At 40.7% G+C, this 27821-nt stretch overlaps 1 protein-coding gene across 1 annotated transcript; it reads left to right on the forward strand.

Moving 5' to 3' along the window:
- The first annotated feature begins 6750 nt into the window (after window positions 1-6750).
- VBP1 (VHL binding protein 1) lies at window positions 6751-27608 on the forward strand. The gene is made up of 6 exons (XM_047847643.1): window positions 6751-6883; window positions 10407-10531; window positions 19899-19965; window positions 21728-21826; window positions 24330-24468; window positions 26541-27608. Exons 1-6 carry the CDS (start codon window positions 6791-6793, stop codon window positions 26609-26611), a joined length of 594 nt encoding a protein of 197 aa, XP_047703599.1. The 5' UTR covers window positions 6751-6790; the 3' UTR covers window positions 26612-27608.
- Window positions 27609-27821: the final 213 nt, after the last annotated feature.

Genomic DNA, 27821 nt, shown 5'->3' on the forward strand with positions numbered 1-27821 from the left:
ATATTTGCCAGTTAAGCTCCAAAAGAGGATTAGAGGAGTATCATATGATGCTAGGTATGTCTATATATGCTAGAAGTAAGTATGGGCCCAAGCCTGGAGAAAGTAGACTTAATAGGAATATAAGGGAATGGGGGTAGAGCTGGGATACTCCACAGGAAAGGATAGGCAGTTAGGGTCCAACCACTAAAAGGTAGACTCCAGGTTAGGAATCGGTAACCAGATGGCATGTGTTGTTAGTGTATAACAGAGACTGAAGCAAAATGTGTGGATCGCAAAGTAAAAACTAAAAGGCTACAAAAAGAGCCAGGTTAGATCACAAAATTTTTCCCCCCAAAAGTGAACATAATAGGGCCCATTTCCTAGGGAGTTTGCGTGAATGAGTACAAAGCTGTCCCTAGCATTGGCTGGACTGTGGAATGGGGATCTCACCCCTCAGGCATGAGTAACTACAGACCCAGGTGAACTGAAGGAGGCATACACACCTAGGTTCCCTAGAAGGATTAGGTGCCCCATCTGGTCACTGCATGGGGCTATTCCAGGGTGCAATATCTGATAGAATCATGGAAGTGGACCAAGGTCTCAGTCCTTGAGCAAGAGCAATCTTGATGATTTCTAAGCAGCACTGTTTGTAAGACGGGAAGTCATAGCAAGCCCTCTGTTTGGTCCTGCAGAGGCGACAGCCCTGTACCCTGCAGAGAGGTGGGGGCTGCTTCTCAATTGCTGCCATGGGGTTAAGACAACAAGAAAGACAGGAAAACTTAACCGTAACCTTAAAACTTAACCTTATTACCAACTAAAATTCTATTAGTCATTTTTACTTCTCCCCTATTCACTTCTCCCAATATCCCCCTGGGGATTTTTTAAGATCCAAGAGCAAAACTTCACAATTTTCTCTGTTAAACTTCAGCTTATTCATTTGGGATCCTATCTCTAGCTTGGAAAGTACACTAATGTTTCTGAGTCTATTTAATATGTTTATTATCCCTTCCAGTATATATGCTATCCACATGTTCAATGAGCATGGCATCTACATTTTCATTGATACCTTAGATACAGATAATCTGGAAGACCAAGGACACAGTCCTGTGCATATCACCAGAAACCTCTCAGCAGGTCAACACATTAATCATTAGTCTTTAGATATTAGTCATTTCAAGTCTCTAATTTACCCAGTTGTCCTTAACTACAGCCCACATTGCCTCAACTTGTGAGGAAAAAGTGCAATAGATAAAGATAGAGAAGCAGTAGGCTTGGAAAGACTTGCTGAAGAGTTTCACACTATCTGTAGTTAGTGAGGATCCATTTAAGAGGTTTAAACAGGGAAGGAAAATGGCCAGAGTCTTATCTTAATGGGCCTGTGAAACCTCCTCATATTTGTCTTTCATTAAATGTCCTTCTTTCATCTTTTGAATATATTTTAAAATCTGTATACAAATGCCAAATCATAATGTTGTACATTTTAAATATATACAACTTTATTTGTCAGTTATACCTCAACAAAGCTGGGGGAAAAAATCTGAGCTTATCAGGTCACCAGAAAGGTAACACAAACTAGAGAGATGTCAAAACAACTGATGTGCTATCAATTCTTAGCCCCGAATGCCTACCTAGCTCCACTCACCGCCATTACCTGGTGTGCCTGCCTGTTCTTCCCTCATTCCTTTCACCAGGAAAAGTTCTACATATCCTTCACGTTTGACCTTGAAATCATCAAATCAAATCACATGCCTGTACTAAAGTATTTCATCAAAGATCCATACATATTGTTGTATATCTAACATGTCCCATGTCCACCTTACAGATTTCCCTTCTCTTTCCCATGAGGATTATTGGCCCTGCAATGTAGGAGATCTTATTCTCATAAAGAGTCCTCTGTAGGCCTTATCGGTAGTTCATTCATGCCTCCTTTTCTAGAACTATTCTTGAGGTCTTATTCCTTCACACCATCTCACCAGCAGTTCCTTCACATCTACTTTTCTCTCTGGCAGTTAGCATTCCTTTCAGTTGATGTTCATTAAGTGTCGTATTTACTCTGGAGGGGCTACTTGTGCTCCTGGTACTATCGTATTGGGAGAGCAATTAAATGGTAATTAAGTTTTCATTTTTTGTTTTCTTTTCCATTTAAATTCATAGGTTCAAACTCCAGTGGGAGCTCCTTACCAAATGGTACCTCAACCCACGAGTTATACGCAACCAGGCTCAGAGACCAGCAAGTAACCCTTCTACTCCATCCACAAGAAATAATGTATGTTTGAACTGTTGTTGCTTAGGGCCTTGGCAGAGATGTACAATCACTGGAGGCTTGGCCAGTGTCAGAAGCGAGTTTTACAATCTACACATCTTTTGTGTACTGTTTGTCTCATAGAAGAAAAATGAATTCTAACATTTTCAGCATTATAAAAAGACACCAAACTGTGCAGACCTCGTCCTCTACAAACTTGTGTTGTTAAACCTCAGCTGGGTTCTGATACTTACCCAGCAGTCCTTTTATTCTTTCATTCAGTAAGACCAACTGGATCAGTCCTGGACAGGTGGATAAATAACTCAGCCTGGAGATTTCAGGAACAACTTCCCAGAGAAGTGTTCTCTAAGTTGATTGCTAAGATTTAAAAATAGATAGCCTGTCAAGGGAGTGGGGAAAGGATATTCCAGATAAACAGATAAACAGATAGGAAAGCACAAAGCACCATGGGAAATCAAAGGAGGGGATGATTCAGTCAGGGATCAAATGTTCCAGGGTAATGAGTATCAAATGACAGGGAGGATTTCAACTAGTAGATGTATAGATAATATAAGTTTTGTATCACAGCTAGAGAAAACAGCTTCAGCATAGAAGTGCATGCAAGTGTGGAAATGTGGATGCATGTAGCTGAAGCATATGGGAGACTGTCATTGCTTCAGAGTATTATTTTCTAGAATTTTCTTCCTTCAGTCTTTAGGTGATGTATTGGGTCCCCTAGTTCCTGAATATTTGTCTTAGGAGGCCTGACAAACCTTCGAGTATTAGATACTAAGATGGACCAGAGGTTGGTGTAAAAAATTTGTAATTTATTTTATAACCACAGGGAAAAATATGTAGAAATGATAAAAGACTTACATATCTATCTTTCTTTCATGCAGACACAATCCATGTAGAAGCATCAAAGCACAAAGATTCATATTCAGAGGTGAAAAAAAAGGTGATGATCTCTCTAAAGCCTGAACTGAACCATCCACATCTGCCAAGTAAAGTAAACATTCATTTGAACCATCAGTACTTTTGAGACTCAATTCAATGTTTTAGAGCTGACGCACTCTACTTCTCTTGTTTTAATAGTTATTCTTGAAACTGTATCCTGCAAAATTATCAAAAACTAAAGTTAATATCTTAATTTTCCCTCCCTAATAACACAAGGACCATAGAACACTTTTAAACTGTAAGGCCATTTCCTCCCAACTTACATACTATGGTGGTCCAATATTTTAGACCTGTCCCGTTTTGTTAGCCCCCCAGATAAAAAGTATTTGTATTTATATGAGGCATCTGGCTGGCTCAGCTGGTAGTACACGCAACTCGATCTTGGGGTCATGAATTTGAGCCCTATGTTGAGCATAATTTAAAAAAAAGGGATTAGTATTTACAGAAACAGTTTTTGCTTAGATTTAGCCATGTGTTTACAAATTCTTTGTTCGCTATTCTTTCTTGTAATTATTGTAATTATTTTCATTTTTTTGAAGTACATCTTTTAGAAGTTCATTTAGTTTAGTTATGCTTGTGATAAACTCAGTTTTGTTTATCTGAAAATCTTTCTTCTTACTCATTGTTTTTAAACTAAATTTCATTATTTTTAAGTATATTTATTTATTTTGAGAGAGACAGAGAAAGAGAGTGCAAGCAAGGGAGGGGCAGAGGGAGAGGGAGAGGGAGAAAGAGAATCCCAAGCAGGTTCTGCACAGGTGGGGCTCAATCCCACGAACCGTGAGATCATGACCTGAGGCCAAGCCAAGTGTCGGATGCTTAACCAACTGAGGTACCCAGGTGCCCCTAAACAAAATTGTATTTTAAAAAATATCTTTAAATGTTTATTTATTTATTTTGAGAGAGAGACAGAGCATGGGGGAGGGGAAGAGAGAGGGAGAGAGAGAGACTTTCAAGCAGGCCCCGTGCTGTCAGCGCAGATTCTGATGCAGGGCTTGATCTTATGAACTGTGAGGTCATGACCTGAGCCAAAACCAAGTGTCAGACCCTTAACCGACGGAGCCGCGCAGGTGCTCCCCTAAGCCAAATTTTAAACTAATGTACACATACAAGTTCTACAAGCATGCTTGTATGAATCTTTTTGCAAACATGGATATATCTCCTGGGTAAATATATAGGAGTGGAATGGGTGAGTCATAGAATAGGTGTTTGTCTAAAATTAAAACTGCCAAAAGGTTTTTTTTTTTTAATTTTTAATGTTTATTTTATTTTTGAGAGAGACAGAGTGCAAGTGAGGAGGGGCAGAGAGAGGGAGAGAGACATACACAAAATCTGAAGCAGGCTCCAGGCTCTGAGCTGTCAGCACAGAGCCCGATGTGAGGCTCAAACTCACGAGCCATGAGATCATGATCTGAGCCAAAGTTGGATGCTCAACTGACTGAGCCACCCAGGTGCCCCAAAACTGCCAAAAGTTTTCCAAAAACAACTGTTCCACTTCTTCCTGCTGCCAATGTATGGAGAAACCCAGGGACTTCAAATTGTAGCCAGAAATTACTGCTGTCAACATTAAAAAAAATTTTTTTTGTTTATTTGTTTTTGAGAGAGACACACACACACACACACACACACACAGAACCCAAAGCAGGCTCCAGGCTCTGAGGTGTCAGCACAGAGCCCCACTTGGGCTCTAACCCATGAACACGAGATCGTTACCTGAGCCAAAGTTGGATGGTTAACCAACTGAGCCATCCAGGCACCCCACAAATGATCCATCCACAAATGAGCCATCCCTCACCCCATGATGAGGGAGCGTGGGGCAAGCTGAGGGCAAAGTACAGGCTAACAGCACCCCACCCCCAGGTGGGGTATGTGTGACATTCCTTAGACACTCCTGGCTACCCAAAAACAAAGGAAAGGGGTTTAAGTGCATGCCATGGTGATGTGGGAAACTAAGGCAAATGAAAAATTAAGTTCCCTTACTGCCTACAGCCGCTTATTGACAAGTCCTTGAAACCAGCAGAGTGACGTCCCTCTAGGAGCTCAGCTGCCTCTATGATGACACTTTGCTGGGGGCAAAAGAGAATCTTGGCTTAACATTATCCTGACCCACCCCCCAGGAACCTGTAAGTCTACTTTAATGTATAAAACTTTTTGGAAACTTCCTTATCTCAACTGCCCCAGGATATATGCTGGCAATCATACTTCAAGCTTACGGCTCCCTAATATACATCTGAAGGGTCTCATGACTGAGGTTTTACTAAATGGTAATAAATGGCATTTTCCTAGCAACAGATAGTTCCCCAAGGTCCTGGAAACCTTGCTTCCAAGATTCCTTAGAGACTTACCCTGTCCCTAAGTCCCCCCCCCCCCAACCTGTGGGTATATAAACAGTTACCCATCACGACCCCAGTGCACCTCTTCCTGCCCACAGGTCCTGTCCCCATGCTTTAATAAAATCACCTTTTTGCACCAAAGACATCTTCAAGAATTCTTTCTTGGCTGTCAGCTCCAGACCACCCCACAATCACCCCAAAGCTTTATCAGTTCATTTTTAAGGTTCTTTAGTTTGTCTGTAAACTGTGGGTGAAAATATTCCCTGTCACACTGGTCTTGCTGTGATTAAATCACATACTCAGTGACTGGCACATAATTAGCCTTTGATAAATGTTAATCAGTATTATCATTACATATGTATCCCCACTGAGTAAGAGAAACTAACATCCTTTATTCGTCAACGAGCTGGCTCATGGTAGGGTTTGTGTGAATGGATGGAGCATCGCTTCACTGGAAAGCACTCCGATGTAAGCAAAGGCAGGAAGGAGCAGGGTGGTTAGTTGTTAGAAAGGAGACCAAAGAATAATTACTTAGGTCTGTATAGCGCACTTGCTTTCAAAGGGTTGTAGTGGCGGACGACATTGGGGAAGGCCTTAGGACTGGAAGCCTCGGAAGAGTTTAGGATTTTGTATGTAGAACATGAAGTTTTGAAAACGTTTGAGTTGGGGTGGCAAGATTGTGATCAAAGGTGGCTTTTGGGAAAGGTTGGTGCAATGGGCTGGGTATTTATTAAAAGCGGGCCAACGGCTCCATACCGAAGCAGGCACAAAACCAGTCCCCTCTGAGGGCCAGGAAGCTCGCTGGGATGGTGGGACCAGAAAGTCACCGAGACCAAGGCTCCCCGATGGCGTCTAGTCCCTGGTTCACCTTGAAGCTGAGAGGGGGATCGAGTCGCTTCAAAGACCATTCTGGAGGGTGCTGCCCGTTTTGGCGCGGTACTGGCGTTCCAGTTGGACCTCTGATTCCAAGGGCCCTCGAGTCCTCCCACCCACAAAAATCCCCTGTACCCCTCTTTCCCGGAGTCCGCATTGGTTCTTCCCGCAAAGCCGGCATCGCCCTCGCGACACTTCGTCACTTGTCACTCACCTGCTCGCAGCCAATCGGTACCCATAGGTTGGGCACCTCCTCCTCCGAGAGAAGGCGGAGCTACTTCCTGCGCGCCTATGAACGCGCAGATTCACAAGAGTGGGGCGGGCCTGCAGCTGTGAGCGAGCCAATCAGGGGCCACCGGCGGTTGGCGGCTTGAGAGGCGGCTAGTCGCGCGCTCGCTTTCCCAAGATGGCGGCCGCTAAGGACGGTTGTGGATTAGGAGAAGTGGCCGCAGGGAACGGCCGGCGGCTCCACCTGGGGATTCCTGAGGCCGTGTTTGTGGTAAGAGGCACGCTGGTCCTCAGGATCTTGGCGTAGGCCCCGCGGGCAACCCCTTCCTTTCTCGCCTCCAGTCCGGCTTTGACTACGGGGGGAGGAGTGGAGGTGATGGACCTGGGGGAGCCCTTCGTCCGCTGTCCCCTCGGCGCCTAGACGCGCTGAACTGTGCCGGGACCCGCCCGGGGAAACGCGGTCGGTGAAGGGAAGGGGGCGCCGGGCGTGAGGCCTGTGGGGCGGGGCGGGGCGGTCTGAGGGGCCGCCCCCCCCCGGGTGCCGGTGTTCACCCTCTGCTGCTGGGAAAGGGAAAGGGGGAGGCGGCGAGAAGCCGGAGAGAGACTCAGCCTGCAGGCTGGAGCGACCGGCGGTTTTGGTGACTTAGGGTACAATGAGTAGGCAGAACAGCTGGTGCCCAGGTGTGACAGTAGGAAATTTACCGGTGCGTTGAAGGGGCGCAGTGGCCTGCCGCCTGGCCGGAGTGGAAGGAGACACCGATGGGAAAGTAGCGTGGAGGCCGAGTGCGAAGGCCTCGTGTGTCCTAAGGAATCGAGGCTGTGTGCAGTAGGCACCGGGCTGTCGTTAGAAAGTGTCTACGGAAAGGCACGATGTGGTCATATTTGGTTTTAGGTACGTCATTCTAACGCTGGAAGAGAATTAACGGTGTGGAGTTGAGAGAGGAGGCAGGGAATGCAATTTGGAGGCTTCACAGAACAGGGAGTTCAACGGAAGTCCAACCAGAGAGAAGCAACTAGATGCTTTCAACACTGTTCTTCCATCAGGCTGCTCTAGAAATGGTTTTTGAAAACTGAGTGAGAGAGAACCCGACTGGCCTTCAGCCCAGTATCCTCCGTCTTTCCTCACTCACTTCTGACTGAGCTGCTGTAAAGTCTTAATGAAGTGTTCTCGACCTTTTGGGTTGTACCTATATTGCCGTATCTCCACCTCTTTGTTAATGATATCGTACATCGTTCGATGGACCCAATTTATTCTTTATTTAGACCACTTTTATATACACTCTATTGCATAGTTGCATTTGGTGATTCAATTTTGTAGTTGTTTTCTTTTGTTATTATTTTGTACCATTTATTTCTTTCCATTCATTTCCCAACTAATGGTGACAAGAGACAAAATTTGTTGACTGCCAGGCGCTTTCCTGATGCTTTTACAGAACTCTGGGGGGGCGAGTATGATTATCATTTCCATTTTGTAGATGATGAAACTGGGGTACTTAAGTAACTTGCCCCAAGTCATAGTGCGTAAGCAGGTGACTGAGGATTTGAACTTGGGCAGTCTGTGGAGCACCAGAGCCACTATTTATACATTCTGCTCTGCCAGTGGGAGGAAAGTGAGGTGGTCATCTTGGCTCAGTGTCATTTCTCCTAGTCCTAGCACAGAGCCTGACACGTAGTATAATCTCATAACTAGACGTTGAATTCAATTTCCACAGTGCCTTGAACACTGCATTCTTGGTCCTCAGCGAGAGGTGACTTCAAAAATCTAATTCCAGAGGATACACTTTATCTGACACTTTATAAAGTCTTATCTTAAAATGCCATTTCCCCCTAAAACTGCTATGGGTTATTTTTTCTAGACCTTTAACTTTCTACCAGTATGACATAATATATATGCAATCTAATATAATATATAAGCAGCCTAATTTTTATGTATTATTTGAATAACATGTACTGTAGAAAGAACATTGGCTTCTAAACAGACCAGGGTTTGAATCCTGCCTGGACTTCCCAATTACTGCCTCATGTTGAGCATATTATTTTACCGCTTTGAGCCCCAGTGGCTTTAAGTGTAATAGGGATAACAATGCTTAGTTGCCGTGGGAAGCAATATGTACTTTCAGTATTCCAAGTAGATGCTGAATATGTATTAGTTTCTTTGATGATAGGAGGTAGTATACTGTATTGGTTAAAAGACCTCATCCTTTTCTCCATTCCCACTGGTGCAGTAGTTTGTTTTCTTTGCTGGAATTGTCTCTTTCCCCTTTGCCTAGTGGCTGACCTCTTAATCTCTCAACATCTAGTTCAGATAGGACCTCTCTGTAGTTTTGCTTGAGCACTACCACTACCCCAAGACAGAATGCTTGGCACTTTCATCAGTTCCCTCAGCTGATTGTATTATACACATAGCTAATGTTTGTTGAGCACTTATTACCTGTCATGTATTCTTCTAAGCATTTGACATATGCTAACTCATTTAATCCCCTGTGAGGAAAAGGTATTCTCATTTTACAGATGAGAAAGTTGAGGCAAAGAGAGAGGTTCAGTAGCTTCCCCGAAGTGAACACATCTAGTGTGTGGTGAAGCCAGGATTCAAACCAGGCAGGCCCTGTGTTGTAGCCACAATGCTGTGCTGCTACAGTTAATTCTCCTTGCTAGACTCTAAGCTCCTAGTAACGTTTACCATGTGCTAGAAACTTTAATTTAGATCTCTTTCCTGCAGTGACCCTTCTAGGAAGATGTGTCTCCATTTTACATGCACAGTTCAGCCATTGCCCCCAGCCTCACCTTTTCAGTTTCTTTTGCTGTGTTAGACCGATAATTTTGATGGCCTCATGGTTCACTCCCTTGCTGTGTTTCTTTTTCATTTGCTTCTTGTCTTGCTTTAGCTGAAATATTCCCTTATAGCTAGTAAGCATGGATAAGAGTAATGATCTAGAGATTGCAGAAACCATAAGGTAGTTGAATTTAACGTACAGTGAAGGAAAAACGTTCTTTTAAGTGCTGGAAAGCTCCAGTAGGATTGGCTTAAAGCTTCCATATATTTTCATCTAGTTCTTGATCCTTATTTAATTAACTAGCTTTTCTTTAAGGACCAGGATGTAGTATACGTTTTAAAAAATGCTATTCAGTTTGACTACTTTTTTTTGCGTAATTATTCCTGTTACAAAAGATTGTTCCGTTTGCCTTTCAGGTTTATTTTATTTTGACCAGTTGATACTTAAGGAGGTGTTTGTGGCTTGCCTTGGGAACCAAATGACCATATTTAACATGATTTCAGTGGCAGAACTTGTTGAATTAAAAATTTTAGTCGAGGGGCACCTGGCTGGCTCAGCTGGTAGAGCATGTGAGTCTTGGTCTCAGGGTCATGAGTTCAAGCCCCATGTTGGACATGGAGCCTACATTAAAAAAAAACTTAGTCGATAATTTTGGCATACAATCTGAGTTGTTTTGTGGCTGGGGCATGTGACTAGGCAATGTGTTTGTTGGTAATTTTCATTACCATTTTCATTTCATTACTAGGGCCACCTGGGGGTGCATAAAGCAGGTAAGGTCATCTTTCTTTCCCTATATATAAATAAAAAGAGGAAGGCGGAGGAAGAATACATTGGATACATAATGTATGTGCAATGTCTGAAATGCTTTTTATAACTACTTTTTAGTTAAAAACAAGCCTTTGGAGAAAGGAAATACAAGCTTCTTTTCTTTTCTGTTTTAAAGATAAAGTTGAAGCACTCAAAAATCAGCTAGGAGGTATAAATTCTAAAATTTGTCATGTGTTATTTTTGATAATAAAGGAAGATGTGGATTCCTTCATGAAACAGCCTGGGAATGAGACTGCAGATATAGTACTGAAGAAGCTGGATGAACAGTACCAGAAGTATAAGTTTATGGAGCTCAATCTTGCTCAAAAGAAAAGGAGGTAAGTGTAAAAATTTACAAGAGGTTTTTTTTTCTTTTTGGTTAATCTTGTATGGCTTAAACTTTTTAAGAATTAAGGCATAATTTACACATAATGAAATGTCCAGGGGTGCCTGGATGGCTCAGTCAGTTAAGCATCTGACTCTTGATTTCAGCTCAGGTCATGATCTTAGGTTGTGAGATCAAGCCCCACTCGGGCTCCGCACTGGGTGTGGAGCCTGCTCAAGATTTTCTCTTTCTCCCTCTACTGCTCACATGCGCGCGCGCTCTCCCTCTCTCTCTCCAAAAAAAAGGTCAGATCTTGAATTTTAGTTTGATGAATTTTCACAGATGGATCCACTTCTGTAACCATTGCCCAGATCAATATGTAGAACATTCCTATCACTGTAGGAAGTTCCCTCCTGCCCCTTTCTGGCCAGTCCTGCCCACTCCCAGAGCTGACCACTGTTCTGATTGTTTTCACCATAAATTTGTTTTGTCTGTTTGTGAGCTTCATATAAACGAAAGCATGTAGTAACTACTATTTTATGTCAGGATTTTTACACTTCGTATAATGCTTTTAAGAGTCATCCATGGTTTTGTGTGTGTCAGTGGGTTAATTTCTTTTTACTGCTGAATCTTGTTCCATTGTATGTATGTACCACAATTTTTATCTATTTTTTTTCTATGTGATGTGCTATTTATTTTTTAATTTATATCCAAGTTAGTATATAGTGCAACAGTGATTTCAGGAGTAGATTCCTTAATGGCCCTTACCCATTTAGCCCATCCCCCCCGCAGCCCCTCAGGCAACCCTCTGTTTATTCTCCATATTTAAGAGTCTCTTATGCTTTGCCCTCCTCCCTGTTTTTATGTTAAATTTGCTTCTCGTCCCTTATGTTCATCTGTTTTGTATCTTAAAGTCCTCATATGAGTGAAGTCATATGATATTTGTCTTTCTCTAATTTCACTTAGCATCATACCCTCCAGTTCCATCCACGTAGTTGCAAATGGCAAGATTCCATTCTTTTTGATGGCTGAGTAATACTCCATTGTATCTATATACCACATGTTCTTTATCCATTCATCCATCAATGGACATTTGGGCTCTTTCCATACTTTGGCTATTGTTCATAGTGCTGCTATAAACATGGGGGTGCATGTGTCCCTTCAAAACAGCATACTTGGATCCCTTGGATAAATACCTAGTAGTACAGTTGCTGGGTTGTAGGGTAGTTCTATTTTTAATTGTTTGAGGAACCTCCATACTGTTTCCAGAGGGGCTGTACCAGTTTGCATTCCCACCAGCATTGCAAAAGAGATGCTCTTTCTCTGCATCCTCACCAACATCTGTTGTTGCCTGAGTTGTATGTATGTATGTATGTATGTATGTATCTATCTATCTATCTATCTATCTATTTATCTATCTATCTTTTAAGTTTACATCCAAGTTAGTTAGCATATAGTGCAATAATGATTTCAGAAGTACATTCCAGTGATTCATCCCCTATGTATAACACCCAGTGCTCATCCCAAGGGTCTTCCTTCATGCCCCTTGCCCATTTAGCCCACCCCCAACCCACAGCCCCTCCAGCAACCCTCAGTTTGTTCTCCATATTTAAGAGTCCCTTATGTTAATGTGTTTTGTATCGTAAAATCCTCATATGAGTGAAGTCATATGATATTTGTCTTTCTCTGACTAATTTAGCTTAGCATGATACCCTCTAGTTCCATCCAGTTTGTATCTATTTTTATCTATTTGCCTGCCAATGGACATTTAGGTTGTTTCCCCATTGCGTTTGAAGTCTTTGTGCATGTGTATGTTTTCTTCTTCTGAGTAATTACCTAAGGTTAGAATTGCTGACCTGTAAGTATAATGTTCAATTTTGTGAGGAAACTGCCAAAAGTTCTCCAAGGTGGCTATACCACATTTCACTCCCACCAGCAATGTATGGGAGTTCCAATTGTTTCACATCCTTGCCAGTACTTGGTGTTATTAGTCTAAAGATGGTTTTGAAAACATAATAGAATGAATATTGAAGACCTTATTCCAAAGCACCTAGGGTCATAACATCTTAAATCTCTAGTTCATCCTTATTTTGCTGATGAGATGAGAGATGCATAGAGGTTATGATTTTCCTGAAATTTCATAACTAATAGGCATAGGACAAATGGATCCTTGCTTTTACTTGTTTATTTCCCTGTATTTTTATAGTAGCTTATAAAGTCAGTTCACTGTAGTAAATATTTGCGGATATCTGCTGTGCACAAACGCAGCATTCTTCTGTCAGTTAAATATTTATGGAATTCCGACTAGGTGCCAGATCCTGTTTGGGTGAAATCAGGTCCAGTATCTGCTCTCAACAGGGACACAGTCTAGTGGCATGATAGATATGTAAATAAGATAAGTACATAAAGTATAACAGTCAAGATACTTCGGTGCAAAGGAATGAGTTAGCAAAGGAGAGGTGTGATCTGGAGGGGGGCAAGGAGGTTCAGGGGAAGCTTCCAAGAAGAGCATACGGCTCTGTAGAATTCTGAAGGCTGGGTATGAGTTTTGGAGGCAGACTAAAGGAAGGAGGGTCACCTGGGCATAAGGTGCCATTTATGTTAAAGTGCAAAAGTTTCTTTAGACATATTTTCTCATTTGATTTTGGTGACAGGGTAATTTGAATATGGGCTGTGTATTAAATAAGATGAGAAGTTATTGACATGAACAGATAGAGAATGTTAGCAGAAAAAGGCAGGATAGAAAACACTATGGTATGCTCTCATTTTGGAAAAAAATTGTGTATGTACACAAATATTTGGAAGTACACTAATGGTGTATTAACAGTGATAATCTTTGGGTGGTGGGAATATGGCATTTTTAGAAATTTGGTCATCTGTATTGTTAAATTTCTACAATATTCATATGCTGCTTTTTTAAAGTTTATTTTTGAGAGAGAGAGAGAGAGAGAGAGAGAGAGAGGTAGCGTGAGTGAGGGAAGGGTAGAGAGCGAGGGAGTGAGAGAGAATCCCAAGTAGACTCTGCGCTGTCAGCATGGAGCCCAATGCAGGGCTCAATCCCACAACTCTGGGATCATGACCTGAGCTGAAACCAAGAGTTGGACACTTAATGGACTGAGCCACCCAGGCGCCTCTCACATACCGATTTTGTAATAAAGTTTATTTTCATTTTAAAAAGAAGAATAAAGCCATTGGATTTCAGGTCACCCACAGGGAGGTTATAGATAGAGAAGAAAATGGGCCTCAGGATCAAGCCCTGGGAGTGAGGAGGAAATTTGTGTATCAAAGTTATATTGCTAACTCTAGTACTGTGTGGTATAGTAGGGTACTCACTCCAGGTTTATATATGCTCTAGGCCTGAATGTGAGGGATAAAAATTGCAGTGTGCACCTGCAGTCTTCCTAATTAGGTACATTTGGGGTATATCAGTTAACAAAACAGACAGTCCCTGCCCTTGGAGATGTTGCAGTCTAGTGGAATGTAGATAGTAAACACACAGTTCAATAGAATTAATATTTATTGTGCACCTAATATGTGGCATCATCCTAAATACTTAGTATATATCAGTGAACAAAACAGATAAGAATTTGTGTCCTCATGGAGCTGGCATTCCAACCAGAAAACAGAACTAGAGTATACAGTAGGTTAGAAGGCAATAAATGCAAAGGAAATAGAAAATGGAGTAAGAGGGTGTGTGTGTGTTTATGTGTATGATATATGTGTGTGTGTGTATATATATATGTGTGTATATATATATATATACACACATACATCTATAAAAAATTTTTGAGGATGTGTGACCTTTTGAAAAAAACTCACAGATGAACCACATAGCCTGGAAATACTGGAAAAAAATAAGAAAACGTCAGGTATTACTGTAAGAATACAGTCTATAATACATATCACATATTATATAAAATACATGTTTATTGATTTTTATGTTATCAGTAAGGCTTCCAGTCAACAGGCTATTAGTAGTTAAGTTTTTGAGGGAGTCAAAAGTTATATGTGGATTTTTAAAAATATATGTTTTCTTGTTTTTTTTAAGTTTATTTATTTATTTTGAGAGAGACAGAGAAGGAGCATAAGCAGGGGAGGGGCAGAGAGAAGGAGAGACTGAATCCCAAGCAGGCTCTGTGCTATCAGCACAGAAGACTGACTCGGGGCTCAATCCCACGAACCATGAGATCATGACCTGAGCCAAAATCAATAGTCAGATGCTTAACCAACTGAGCCACCCAGGCACCCCTATACATGGACTTTTGACCATATGGGGGAATTTTGTCAACCCTGCATTGTCAAAGGTCAACTGTATATTGGATACTAATCCTTTTAAGTTATATGGGTGAGAAATTTTTCTTCCTTTTGTGATGTCTTTTTTCTTATGGTTTCTTCTGATGAGTAGTTCTTAATTTAAATGTTTTCGATTAAAATTTCCCTTAATATTTTTTTGTGTCTTGCTTAAGAAATCCTATCCTTATATTTGTGTTTAAAAAGACAAACTTCTATGTTTTCTTATAAAAGTTTTAAAATTTTGCTTTTTACGTTTAACGTCTTAATCTAGAAATTTATGTATGGTGTGTGGTAGGCTTTCAATTTCTTTTTTTAGTGGATATACTGTGGACATAGTATTTGACTCAGCACTATTTAATTGTAATGTTGTGCAGTTTAACAATCTTTTTCCTTACTAGTCAGTGCTTTTTTGTATCCTATTTAAGTAATACTTGCCTATCCCAGGTTCATGAAGATATCCTCTTCATGTTTTATTCTTTAAGTTTTGTTTTATCTTTTCACATTTAGATCTTTATAATCCATGGGTTATTCAGAAGTATGTTGCTAAATTTTGAAGCAGTTGTGAAACTTTCTAGCATGTTTCTTTGTCCTCTCTCTTTGTCCTCTCAATACTATAAATTGGTAGTTGGATCTAAGGTCTTAATTGTATTCAGGGTTTTTGTGGTTTTTTGACAGTACTGCTTCATAGGTTTGTGTAACGTTTTTCCATTAAGAGGTAGATAGTATCTAGTTGTCTCTTTTTATGATACTCCATGCTGGATCCATTCGTTGTGAGTTGCAAAATGATGTTCTAGTTCAGTTATTTTTAAATTTATTAATAAGCTGGTATACTTCTATAAAGAGAAGCATCCCCTACCTATTATGTGGTAAAGTAGCTGCAGGAGATCAGCTCACTTCCAAGTTGCTTCCCTCGCAGGGGTCATCCCTGTGGTCCCTGCCACCCTCAGTGGCTCTCCGCTGCCTTCCAGCTAACAGGGTGTGTGTTTTCTCTGGCTGTTGGGACGGTTACAGGTGGGAGGGCCGGTCTCCTCTCTGAACCTGGGACAATTTGTATCCCTTTTTAAAACCTTTTTAGTCTACATTATCAGGCACATGCAGTTTGAGAATTACTATGTTTTGGTGAACTTAACCCTATATAAAATAATGCTTATTGTTTCAGGTCTGTTTTGTTGAATGCTTACAGCTGTTCCAGCTTTTTTCGGGTAACATTTTCTTGATGAATCTCTTCTGTCTCTTCATTGTCTACCTGTTTATTATTTCTATTTAAGGGTGTTCCATGGAAACAACATAAGGTTATTGTTTTAAACCTAGCCTTTCTTTTCAGATAAACTAATTTTTCTTTTTGGGTACTTTTGATATCATCATCTCTTTTGTTTTAATTCACTGGAATTTGTGTGTGGCTATCTTTTGTCTTTCTTACCGAGCTGTATGTCTGCTTTCTTTTAGTATGGATATAGCTGTGTGGTTTGCCTTTATCCATAGAGGATTTTGCTTTTGCCAGGAGTGTTTATTGTATACAAGCCTGTTCCTGTTCTGGCACTTAATATGCGAGCTCCCCCACTGAGCTGCTGGGTGGGGGGTGGAGGGCAGGCTTAGGTCTGCAGCCCACAGTGGCACCTGACTCATGATGCTTACTTTTCTGTAGGTCTCACTGCTCAACCCAAAGCCTTTTCCAGTTTTTTACCCTTTAATTTTTTTCTGGAACTTCCCTCACCTCTGATATCAGCTATGCAACAAAAACGATTTTTTTGTGCACGATTGAGTTGTTTTGCAGCAGATGGCTCTATGTAGTAGTTTGCATACTAACCTCTGTCTTTACATATGCTGTAAATGGTTCCTTGCAGCCTGTCATTTGTCTTTAACTTCACCTTCAGTATAGAAGTTCTTTAGTATTTCATAATTCTCTTGTGGTAATCTCCTAACACCTGAATTGTATGCCTTTTATTGTTCTTTAACCGGAAATTTTGTGATTATCATTTTTTGCATTTTTTTCTGTTAATTTTTTTCTCCTTTTGGGATTCCTGTCAATATAGATGTTGATGCTTCTAATTCTGCCTTCCATTTCTCTATTATTTCCTCTCTTCTGACTTTGGTAATTTGACTTTTGGCGATTAGATGGATGTCCATGAGTTCCTTATTTGAGCCATTACGTTTTATACCTAGTCATTCTGGTTGGTTCTTCTTATAGCTACTTGTTTCTTCTTCATATTACCAATAATCCTTTTTTTTGCTCTCTGAGGTATTTTTAAATACTTATTGATAATCTAATCTTTTAGTATTTCATTTTGTTTCATCTGATGGACATTGTTGAATTTAATTGTCTTTTTTTATTGTAGTTGTGTTTATCAGATTATCATTTCTTTTCCCCATCAGCTCACATTCCCTCAGGGATACCAGTTACTTTGGCCAGTCATGGAGTAATATGGAGGTGGGAGTAATTTAAGCCCCTCCTGGTGAGTAGGGGTAGGAAGAATGCTGTTAGTGTTATAGTCTAGGACACCACCATTGGACACATGTCCCTTCTCCCCAACCAGGTGACTTGGTCTCTGAGGATTCTTTTAGTTCCTCCGCCCTTGGCTATCTTTGGTGTCATCACTCCTGGGAGTAGGAGTGAGGGGAAGGGGATGACTGGGGACCAGTATTTGTCTTCTCAGCTCCTCAGCCTGACCTCTATGCTTCTGGTCAGTTCTACTCTTTTTCCACCCCGTAGCAATGACAGAGTAGGTAAGGTGATTCACCCAGAGCAATTCAGATGGAGGAGAAAACACCTAGAAAGTTCTCCTTTAGCTGTACTCCCCTTTTGAAGATTTGGTTTGCTTCCCTTCTAAGCCTCCATCTCCCTTCTCACTCCGCTACCCATTCCTAGAACTTAGAGATTTCTGTTGTTCATATAATAACAATGACGTAGAACTGACCCAACTGTCCACTGGCAAGAGAGTAGATAAAGAAGATGTGCTATATTCAGAATTTAATGTTACACAGCTGAAAATGAATGAACAAGTCTTAGGAACCTAACTGAGTTAAAAAAGCAAACCCAAGAAAACCACATATAACACGAGATTGTATTAAGCCAAGAAACCTGCAAAGAATATATTATTTGGGGATGTACGTAAATGTGATGAAACTCTTGAAAAAGAGAAAAAGGGGCTGTAAGCATATGGTTCAGGAGAGCTGCTATCTCTTGGGATGGAGCAGACTGGGGAGGGGTGATGAGGTTCCTAAGTTGCCTGGGGCTGCAGCTGATTGATTTATATATGCTCCATAATTTATGTATAACATGTAATATTTTTACATACAAAATATATGCTAGAAATCATTGGCATGACCAAAAAATCTTTATCTGAACATTCTTCTTATGTTGTATGTGTATCAGATATTTTACAAATATAGCTCCTTAACATTTACCTATATCAACACAGAATACAAAAGTAAGCAAAATTGGAAGATCTACAACATCCATATTCAATTTGTAAAGAGTTCACAAAGCATTATCCTTCAAACTAAGTAAAAAACATAAATGCTAAGTATGTGTTTCTAGATTATTCACTGGACTTTATTTCCAAAAAGCAATCTACACATTCAGTGAGTGCAATCCCTATCAAAATGACACCAGCATTCTTCACAGAGCTAACAATCCTAAAATTTGTATGGAACCAGAAAAGACCCCAAATAGCCAAAGTAATGTGGGCAAAGAAGAGCAAAGCTGGGGGCATCACAATCCCAGACTTTAAGCTGTATTACAAAGCTGTAGTCATCAAGACAGTATGGTATTAGGTGTCTGGGTGGCTCATTTGGTTAAGTGTCCAACTTCAGCTCAGGTCATGATCTCGCAGTCTGTGAGTTCGAGCCCCATGTCGGGCTCTGTGCTGACAGCTCAGAACCTGGAGCCTGCTTCGGATTCTGTGTCTCCCTCTCTCTCTGCCCCTCCCCCGCTTACGCTCTGTCTCTGTCAAAAATAAATAAATGTTGAAAAAAAGACATTATGGTATCGATACTGTTTTTTTTAAGTAGCAAGCTCTTCTACCACACTTCTTGCCAGGTCAGTAGCACAGGGTAAAATAAAGTTTTCCGTGCTGCTCTTCATGCATGCTGTGGCTTCCTTTATATAATAAGTATATTTTCTTTGTTTATCAAATTTTCATTTAAATTCCAGTATAGTTAACATACAGTGTTATATTGGCTTCAGGTGTACAATATAGTGATTCAACACTTCTATAATAAGTACATTTTCATCATCACATTTAAATTTTGTTTACGTACCAATCTCCAGTCACGTTTAGTTGAATGCATTCTGAAAGAACCACGGCTTTGTTTCTGTATCCTTAGTTTGTTTTGTTGCAGATTCCATTGTGATTTGACAGGGACCCCACATTCGCACATTTTTCCATGCAAAACATTTTATGACCTTGGGCAGCCTCTAATCATCACAGAAAAGAGCTAACCTTCAGTGCCAACAAAATAAAAAATGTTTCATTCTTTCTTCTAAGTAACTTTGAGTGTTTTCAGCATATTTTTATCTCTTATTTTCTTGTCAGTGACATTGATGTCACTTGGGACAGTTGCTAGTAGTTTCGTTTTTAAGATTAATTTTTAATAGATGTTCATTTTTAGAGCACTTTTGGAGCACATCTCCATAGCACAGTTGAACAGAAGGTACAGAGGTTTCCCATACACTCTGTGCCTCCCCAAACATGCAGAGCATCCCCCATTCTCAACAGCTCAACAGCCTCCACCAGAGTGGGATATTGACTACAATTGATGAGTCAAGGGGCTCCTGGCTGGCTCAATCTGTAGAGCATGTGGTTCTTGCTCTAGGGGTCGTGAATTCAAGCCCCACTTTTGGCATAGAGCCTAACTTAAAAAATAAATGAATGATGAACCAATACATAATAATATATTTTTATTAACTAAACTCCCTAGTTTACCTTAGGGTTCACTGTTGTGTTGTATATTCTGTGGGTTTTGACAAATGGATGGTTTTAGCAGTCCTCAAAAAGATATCGATAGAAAATGCAAAGCCAGTAAGACTGTGTCCTAGGGTTTTTCTTGCCTGCAGAACACTAAGTCAACCTTTTTCTTATCCACAGGCTGAAAGGTCAGATTCCTGAAATTAAGCAGACATTAGAAATTCTAAAATACATGCAGAAGAAAAAAGTAAGTGCATTTTTGTTTATAAATGTGAATGAACCAGAATACTTCAGCAGAAATTCATCTTCCTTGACTCCTTGGTTACTGGTATTTGAATGTGCTGGTAGATCCAGTCTGCCGCCTTGATTCTTATGTACATGTGCAGTGTGCTTCTGTGATAAATGTGGCTTTGTGGCTTGTTTTTCCAAGTCAGCTTTAATTTTAGGGTCTACACATCTTGGATTATTTTACTTATATGGAGTAGTCATAAAACTTAAATGCAATTTGAAATTATTTTCTTTTAAAAATTTTTTTAATGTTTGTTTATTTTTGAGAGAGACAGAGAGAGCACGAATGGGAGGGAGGGCAGAGAGGTAGGGAGATGCAGAATCTGAAGCAGGCTCCAGGCTCTGAGCTGCCAGCACAGAACCCGACGCAGGGCTTGAACCCACAAACTGTGAGATTGCAACCTTAGCCAAAGTCAGACACTTAACCAACTGAGCCACCCAGGCACCCCAAAATTATTTTTGATACAAAAAGAAAATACCTTATTTTGAGGTAACAGCATCTAAGGGTTTTTGTTGTTGTTGTTCTCCCTAAGAATAAGGAGTGAGTCCAAGATTTACAGATCTGCAAAGAATCTTAGAAATTATGCTTTGGGTTCTCATTTCACAGTTGAGGGGACCATTACAGAGAGGTTACACTTGACCAGTGTCACATAGCTGGTTATTGGCAGAACTGGATTTGAAAATGTGCTGAGTCTTAATCCCATACTCATTAGAGGCTATAAAGATTAAATTTTATAAGCATATTATATTTAATAGATTATATGTAGGTGTATATGTATATGATTTATTACTTGACAGGATAACTGTATTTCTAATACATTATTTTATGTGGTGAAGTTTTTTTTAATATCATTTATTGTCAAGTTAGCTGACCTACAGTATAGATAGTGTGCTTTCGGCTTCGGGAGTAGATTCCCATGATTCATCACTTACATACAACACCCAGTGCTCATCTCAACAAGTGCCCTCCTCAGTGCCCATCACCCATTTACCCCTCTTCCTCACCCCTACCCCCATCAACCCTCAGTTTTTTCTCTGTATTCAAGAGTCTCTTATGGTTTGCCTCCCTCTCTGTTTGAAACTATTTTTCCCCTTCCCTTCCCCCATGGTCTTCTGTTAAGTTTCTCAAATTACACATATGAGTGAAAACATATGATATCTGTCTTTCTCTGACTGACTTGTTTCACTCAGCATAATATCTTCCAGTTCCATCCACATTTTTGCAGATGGCAGGACTTCATTCTTTCCCATTGCCAAGTAGTATTCCACTGTATCTATAAACTCATGTGGTGAAATTTGTAAGAAACTTCAGAAAACTGGTTGGTTGGGCATGAAGCACTGATGAAGTAATAATTGCTGACTCTTGCATAGCACTTACTTTGTGCCAGGCACTGTTGTGTGTGTGTGTCTGTGTTTGTGTAAAGTCTGCTCGCTACAGCCTTCAGAGATGTAGGGACAATTTTCCTAATTTTACAGACCAGGAACCTGAGACACAGAGAGGTCAAGTGAAATGCTCAATTTACACAGGTAGTAAGTAGCTGATCCAGAATCCATCCCCCCCCACACGCAGGTGTCTGGCTCCAGCGTTCATTTCTATTGCCACTACACTTAGTTGGCGTGATGGTACAGTTTTCAGTGACTTAGGTTCAGATCTGTGATCTCTCTTTTATAACCTTTTTAATTAAACTGACCTATTTACAGTACTGTCATTTTTTTCCAAGGAGTCCACCAGCTCACTGGAGACTAGATTCTTACTGGCAGATAACCTGTATTGCAAGGCTTCAGTTCCTCCTACTGATAAAGTGTGTCTGTGGTTGGGGGTAAGTAACCGAAATGGCCACAGCTTTCTTGGCTTACATTTGTAAACCAGCATGGTTTTCCCGGCATAGCAGTACTGTTTGAGCTGGGTAAAGTGCCCATCTGTCTTTGACCCTGGAAGGAACAGAGGTGGAGTTCAAGGGGTCTGTACTGGAGACGGACTGAGGTGAGGAGTGTGGTGAGCTGTACAATATGCTCGGGTCTCTCCTGGTCAAGACAGAACTACCTGAAACCCTCATCCCCTTCCTCTCGTGCTGTATCGTTTAAATCTAACAGAAGGAAGAGCAAGAGAAGTAAAATGGAAAGGACTGTTGAACCTCCGATAAATGTTTCTTCCCCATAAGAGTTTATTAGTTCTCTCTAAAGTTAAGGGGAAAAGATGATTAAAAAACCTTGAAAATGGAGTCCATTTTTTAAACCGTATATTTCAATTTTAGACAATTTCATAGGCCTTGTCTGTGATTTTTCCTGCCTTACTCCTCTCAGTCGCCTGACCAGACATCCAGGCCATTCCTGATGGGCCAGGTAACTGTCCACAGGTCTCATTACCCCAGGCAGGTTCTCATACAAAGTAACAAGCTACGTGTACAGCTCCAAAGTGTAGAGATTTTCTGAAAACTAAACAGTAATAAGAGTGTCAGTTGACTCGGGAATGAGATTGGGGTCTGGGATTTAAGAGACATGTACTTCCATTGAATTTTTTTTTTGTCCTATTCGAATTTGTATACAGTTTTCTAACTGTCACGGATTGGGTTATTCAGTCAGTAAGTATTTATTTATGTAGCACCTACTTTGTGCCAGACACTTTCATATTGTCTGTCTGATTTAATCCTTACAACCATCTTTTGAGTAATTTTTAAATTCCATTTGTCAGATGAGGGAAGTGGTTCAGGAAATGCCCAGTGTAAGTCAGGTGATGGGAAGAGTTCAGTGCTGGAGGAGGTTTGGTTCCCCACCTCCAGAATGCCTGCATCTCTAAGTGTAGGCAGTAACACCAGAGCTTCAGAATTCAACACAGTCACTTTGTCTTTGCTCCTAACATCTGTTGGAGGTAGGAAGGGGACAATAGGGGCTGCTGGGTGGTTCAGTCGGTTAAGCGTCCGACTTCAGCTCAGGTCATGATCTTGCTGTTCGTGAGTTCGAACCCAACGTCAGGCTCTGTGCTGACAGCTTAGAACCTGGAGCCTGCTTCAGATTCTGTGTCTTCCTCTCTGCCCGCCCCCCTCTCAAATATAAATAAAATCATTAAAAAATATTTGAAGAAAAGGAAGGGGACAGTAAAAGCTTGCCATTACTGGATCAAATTACATAATATATATGTATTTGAAAACTTAAATTACTTAAGCTTAAGCTCAGAAACAACTTTCTTTTTTTAAATTAAATTAAAATTTAATGTTTATTTATTTTAGAGAGAGAGAGCACAAGAAGGGGAGAGGCAGAGAGAGGGAGGGAGACACAGAATCTGAAACAGATTCCAGGCTCTGAGCTGTCATCAGAGACCCCACGCAGGGTTCGAACTCACAAAATGTGAGATCATGACCTGGGCCTAAGTCAGACACTTAACTGACTGAGCCACTCAGTCGCCCCAGAAACAGCTATTTACATTGATTCAAATGTGGGGCACCTGAGTGGCTCAGTCGGTTAAGTGTCCAACTCTTGGTTTCAGCTCAGGTCGTGATCTCACAGTTTATGAGATGGAGCCCTGAGTCAGGCTCTGCACTGATAGTGTGGTGCCTGCTTGGAATCCCCTCTCTCCCTCTGTCTCCCTCTCTCAAACTAAATAAATTGTAAGAAAATAAATTGATTCAAATGTAATACAATATACTGTCATCATGGAGGTTGTAGAAAGATGGAATTTGATGTTTGATCACTGGTTTTTCTCTTAATTCTCCTGTTTACTTACTATCTATATGAGTGTAGGCAACCTGACCTCTTTGAGCCCACATTTTCTTAGCTGTAAAGAAGGTGGTAACTTGACTGACCAGGGTTGTTTATGAGGAATAGATGATGTAGTGTATGTAAATATATTCTCTAACCCAGGGATCAATAAACTTTGTGTAAAAGGTCAGAGAGTAAATATTAAAAAAAATGTTTTTTAACGTTTATTTATTTTTGAAATAGAGTGTGAGCAGAGAAGGGGCAGGGAGAGAGGGAGACACAGAATCTGAAGCAGGCTCCAGGTTCCAAGCTGTCAGTACAGAGCTTGATGTGGGGCTCGAACTTACAAACTGTGAGATCATGACCTGAACCAAAGTTGGATGCCCAACCGACTGGGCCACCCAGGTGCCCCATGGTCAGAGAGTAAATATTTTGGTTCTGCAGACCACACGGTCTCTGTCACGAGTACCCAGCTCTGCCACTGTGGTGTGAACGCATAAGTGAATAGAGAATATCTGGAGTCCAAGAAAACTTCTAAGAAAGGGCAGCTAGATTTGGCCTAACCCCTGCCGACCCTGTGAGACACTGTGTGAATGTTGAGTAATTGTTGTGACTTTCTCTCTCCAGGCTAATGTGATGCTTGAATATGATATTGATGAAGCCCAGGCATTGTTGGAAAAGAATTTATCAACTGCTACAAAGAATCTTGATTCCCTTGAGGAAGACCTTGACTTTCTTCGAGATCAATTTACTACCACAGAAGTCAGTATCCTTTCTTTAACTAAAAGCAAAGGGAGGAAAAGAGAAAGATGATTTTCAACACTCTTATTTGCATTACTTTGATGAGAAGAATATCCTTATTCCTGGGCTAATTTGAAGTTGCAGATTTTATGAGAGTGATAAATAACATGTTTGGAACTAATACTGAAATAAGTTTGTAGATAGGTTAATCTGACCTGAGTTGTGAAGGTTTGGAAACTGCAAAATGCATAAGCGTTTTTCTTTCAAATATTTTTTCAAGATGCCTTCATAGCCAGTTGAATAGTTTAATCCGCAAGCATTTATTAAGGGTCTCCCATGTTGCTGCAACTGTGCTAAGCTGTATGGGGCACAGGATGGTGAGGGAATCAGTGCAAAAAAAGAGCGGCAGAGTCTTGCTGTGTTAGAGCTAAACATATATAAAGCTACATCATAATTTCATAGCAAAATATAAGTTCATTTCGTGTATGCCACGCCAAGGCAATATAAAGTTAGGGAAAGAGATATGAGCTGGAATTAGTGCAAAGAAGACTTGGGGAAGTTAGAACTTGGTTTATTTTGAAAGGCAGTAGAGGGTTCAGACGAGCAGAGAAGAGAGGTGGAGGCAGGTGTTCTGCTTAGGGAGGGGGCAGCTGTATTGAAACCCAGCTCTGTGCCTCTCCTTTCTGACTTCTCTCTCCTGGTTCCTATTGCGGACACTGGTCCCACACACTCCCCAGGACAGAAACTCGGGAGTTGCTCTCCACTCCTCTTTCATCACCAAGAGCCAACCAATCACCAGATTCTTGTCAAATTTCCCTTGTAAACCTCTCTGTCCATTGTCTCCTTTTGGCCTTCCAGAACCTAGACTAAGTAGTTTTATAGTCTGTTTTTCTCCCATCTCTCCTTCACACTATCTCCAGTGTGAATTTACTGAGTCACGCATCCTATTTTTGCTCCTCTGGTTGCGATAGAGAACTTCAGTGGCTCCCTGTTGCAGGAAAGGTATGCACAGAGGCCCTGAGTGAAGTGTCCCATACCATCTTACCTTGTGCCCCTGACCTCTTCCTGCCCCAGCCTCCCCACCCCGCCCCGTGCACCTGGGTTCCAAGTAGCCCCAATCGGTTCTCCTCACTGCCCCCTGCCATTTCCACTTTGTTCCTCCCACCTGGAACAATTTCCCCCTATTTATGTTTCTGTGGGTTACTCCTACAGAAGTAACTGTACTTCCTAGTACAGTTCAAGTATCAGATCATTTCTATACCTGTTCAGATCCTCAGGGTGTTTTATTGTTTCTCTGTGCTTACTTAGCGCTTTGCACTCAGTACTTGGTTTTCTGTGCCAGGTCGGGAGCACTGCAAGCGTGGGAGCTGCACCTGTTCTTTTCTCCACGGCATGTGGCACGCGGCACACAGCGGCCGCTGAGTACTTGGGTGACGGAAGGCAGGCCTGGTGGAGGCCTAGAGCAGGGGCTGGGATGGGACTCGTGATGTGGAGATTTGATCCACAGAAGTCCAGGGAAATAGCTATCAAACTCGTAGAGGATAACATTGGAGAAAATCTAGATGGCCTGAGTTACACTGGTGACTTTAGGATACAACACCAAAGGCATAGTCCATGAAAGAAATCACTGATATGCGAGGGCCTACACAGGGTGGTGCTTGTGGAAAGGAAAATAAATTGAGTGAATGTCCTATTAAACCAAAGGGGGGGTAAGAGATGAAATTATTGATAATTGAATTGTACTAATTTAAATATTGCCTGTAAGGATATGGTGTCAACAGTCTTTGAAATTTCATGGATGAGGAGCTATCTTTAAAACTGTTGACAGTGTCAAGGACATGTTTTGTCAAGTATAAGGCTTCAGTTGGCTACATATGCTAAACAGTTGTTGACTTGAGGCCTTGACTTTGTATTGGTGGAATTTAGTTCCAGTATTTTCTTAGCAAATGGTATTCTAGCAAGATAGCTCACAATCCTAGCTGTTACCGGTATTTTGTGTGCACGATTTCTGATTCAACATGTGAGTGAATACTTACTTAGTCATTGCGTATGTTATCTTTAGAATTGCATTTGCATTTTCTTTGACAATTCTTGCAGATATGGCCAGGGTTTATAATTGGGATGTAAAAAGAAGAAACAAAGATGATTCTACCAAGACCAAAGCATAATGCTGGCAATTAAAAATGTGGTTCAGTTTTCAAAACATGTTATTTTAAGTACCCCAAAGTTTATCCCTAAAGGTTGACATTACTTTGACTGATTTTTTTGAACAGTAAGAGCGGTAGTTAAAACTTTAAAAAACAAGATAAACATTTTATTATAAAAACAAAGTTAGTTTCAAATATTTTGTGAAATTAGCAGTATTTTAATTTTTTTATTTCCAACAAAGTAAATGCTACTTTCATCTTTTTGTTGTTGTTGTCGGTCATAAACAAAGTCTTAGCTGGAATGGCTGAAAACTGTGAGGTATACTCTTGAACCTAATTCCAGACACTAGCACAGTTTACTTTTTCTTTATTGGCTGATATTACTCTTACTTGATGTAGTTAAACCAGTTTAGAGATAGGAAAAGCACTTAGTTTAAATATTTCCAAACTTGTTTTCTTTAGTACATGTGGGGCTTTATGGCTCTCTGTTGCTGTTATTTGTCTTATATAATGGATTTTCATGAAGTGCTGCTTAGCCAATAGCTATCTATTATAATATTCTGTACTTTTAAGGAACTGGTAATTGGCCTTCCTAAGTAGTAAGAGGGCTATTGAGACGCTTTTTCTTACCCCATAGAAGTACACAGTGTCTTTGCAATGTCAACATAAGGGAGATCTTGGCCAACGTGAAACAACAAAATTCTTTAGCCTCTCAAAACTCTTGGCTAAGGCAATTTTGTATTTCTTAACAGTTCTCCAAAGCAGCTGAACAAAAATGTTAAGCTAAATATAAATCTGCAGTGGTTGAAAAGATTTGTGAGCTTTTTTTATTCATGATAAGACCTCATGGAAAGACTAGAAAATCCCTGTGGAAAGCCGTTGGTACAGTGGCTAACGCTGGATGTAGAGATTCTGGTAAAAACACAAATGTATTATTCCATCTCCATGTAGAGAACAAAATATACTCGTACAATGTTTTGTAGTTGTATTTCATGATATTAAAACATTGAAGTTAAAACTGCGGCCTGGCACCTTTTTTTCACATTATTCTTTCTAAAGTTAACATGTATCTTTTCACATATTTGTAAAGCACGTTTACTTCACCTTAAAACCAGCATGTCCCAAGAACTTATGTTTGTAGAAATAACACAGAATCCCTTTGGAAGGAGTACAGATCAGCAAACAATTGAGTAGTTAAATCTGAAAGATACCAAAGTTCCTTAAGTCAGTT

The sequence above is a fragment of the Prionailurus viverrinus genome, unplaced genomic scaffold, assembly GCF_022837055.1.
Source record: "Prionailurus viverrinus isolate Anna unplaced genomic scaffold, UM_Priviv_1.0 scaffold_49, whole genome shotgun sequence".
Taxonomy (NCBI): domain Eukaryota; kingdom Metazoa; phylum Chordata; class Mammalia; order Carnivora; family Felidae; genus Prionailurus; species Prionailurus viverrinus.

Excerpts from the sequence above, each read along its gene's own strand:
- VBP1 (XM_047847643.1), top strand. The coding sequence starts at position 6,791 with ATGGCGGCCGCTAAGGACGGTTGTGGATTAGGAGAAGTGGCCGCAGGG. Across the intron at positions 6,884-10,406 it reads TTCCTGAGGCCGTGTTTGTG|GAAGATGTGGATTCCTTCAT; the intron begins GTAAGAGGCACG and ends TTGATAATAAAG. Across the intron at positions 21,827-24,329 it reads AAGTGTGTCTGTGGTTGGGG|GCTAATGTGATGCTTGAATA; the intron begins GTAAGTAACCGA and ends TTCTCTCTCCAG.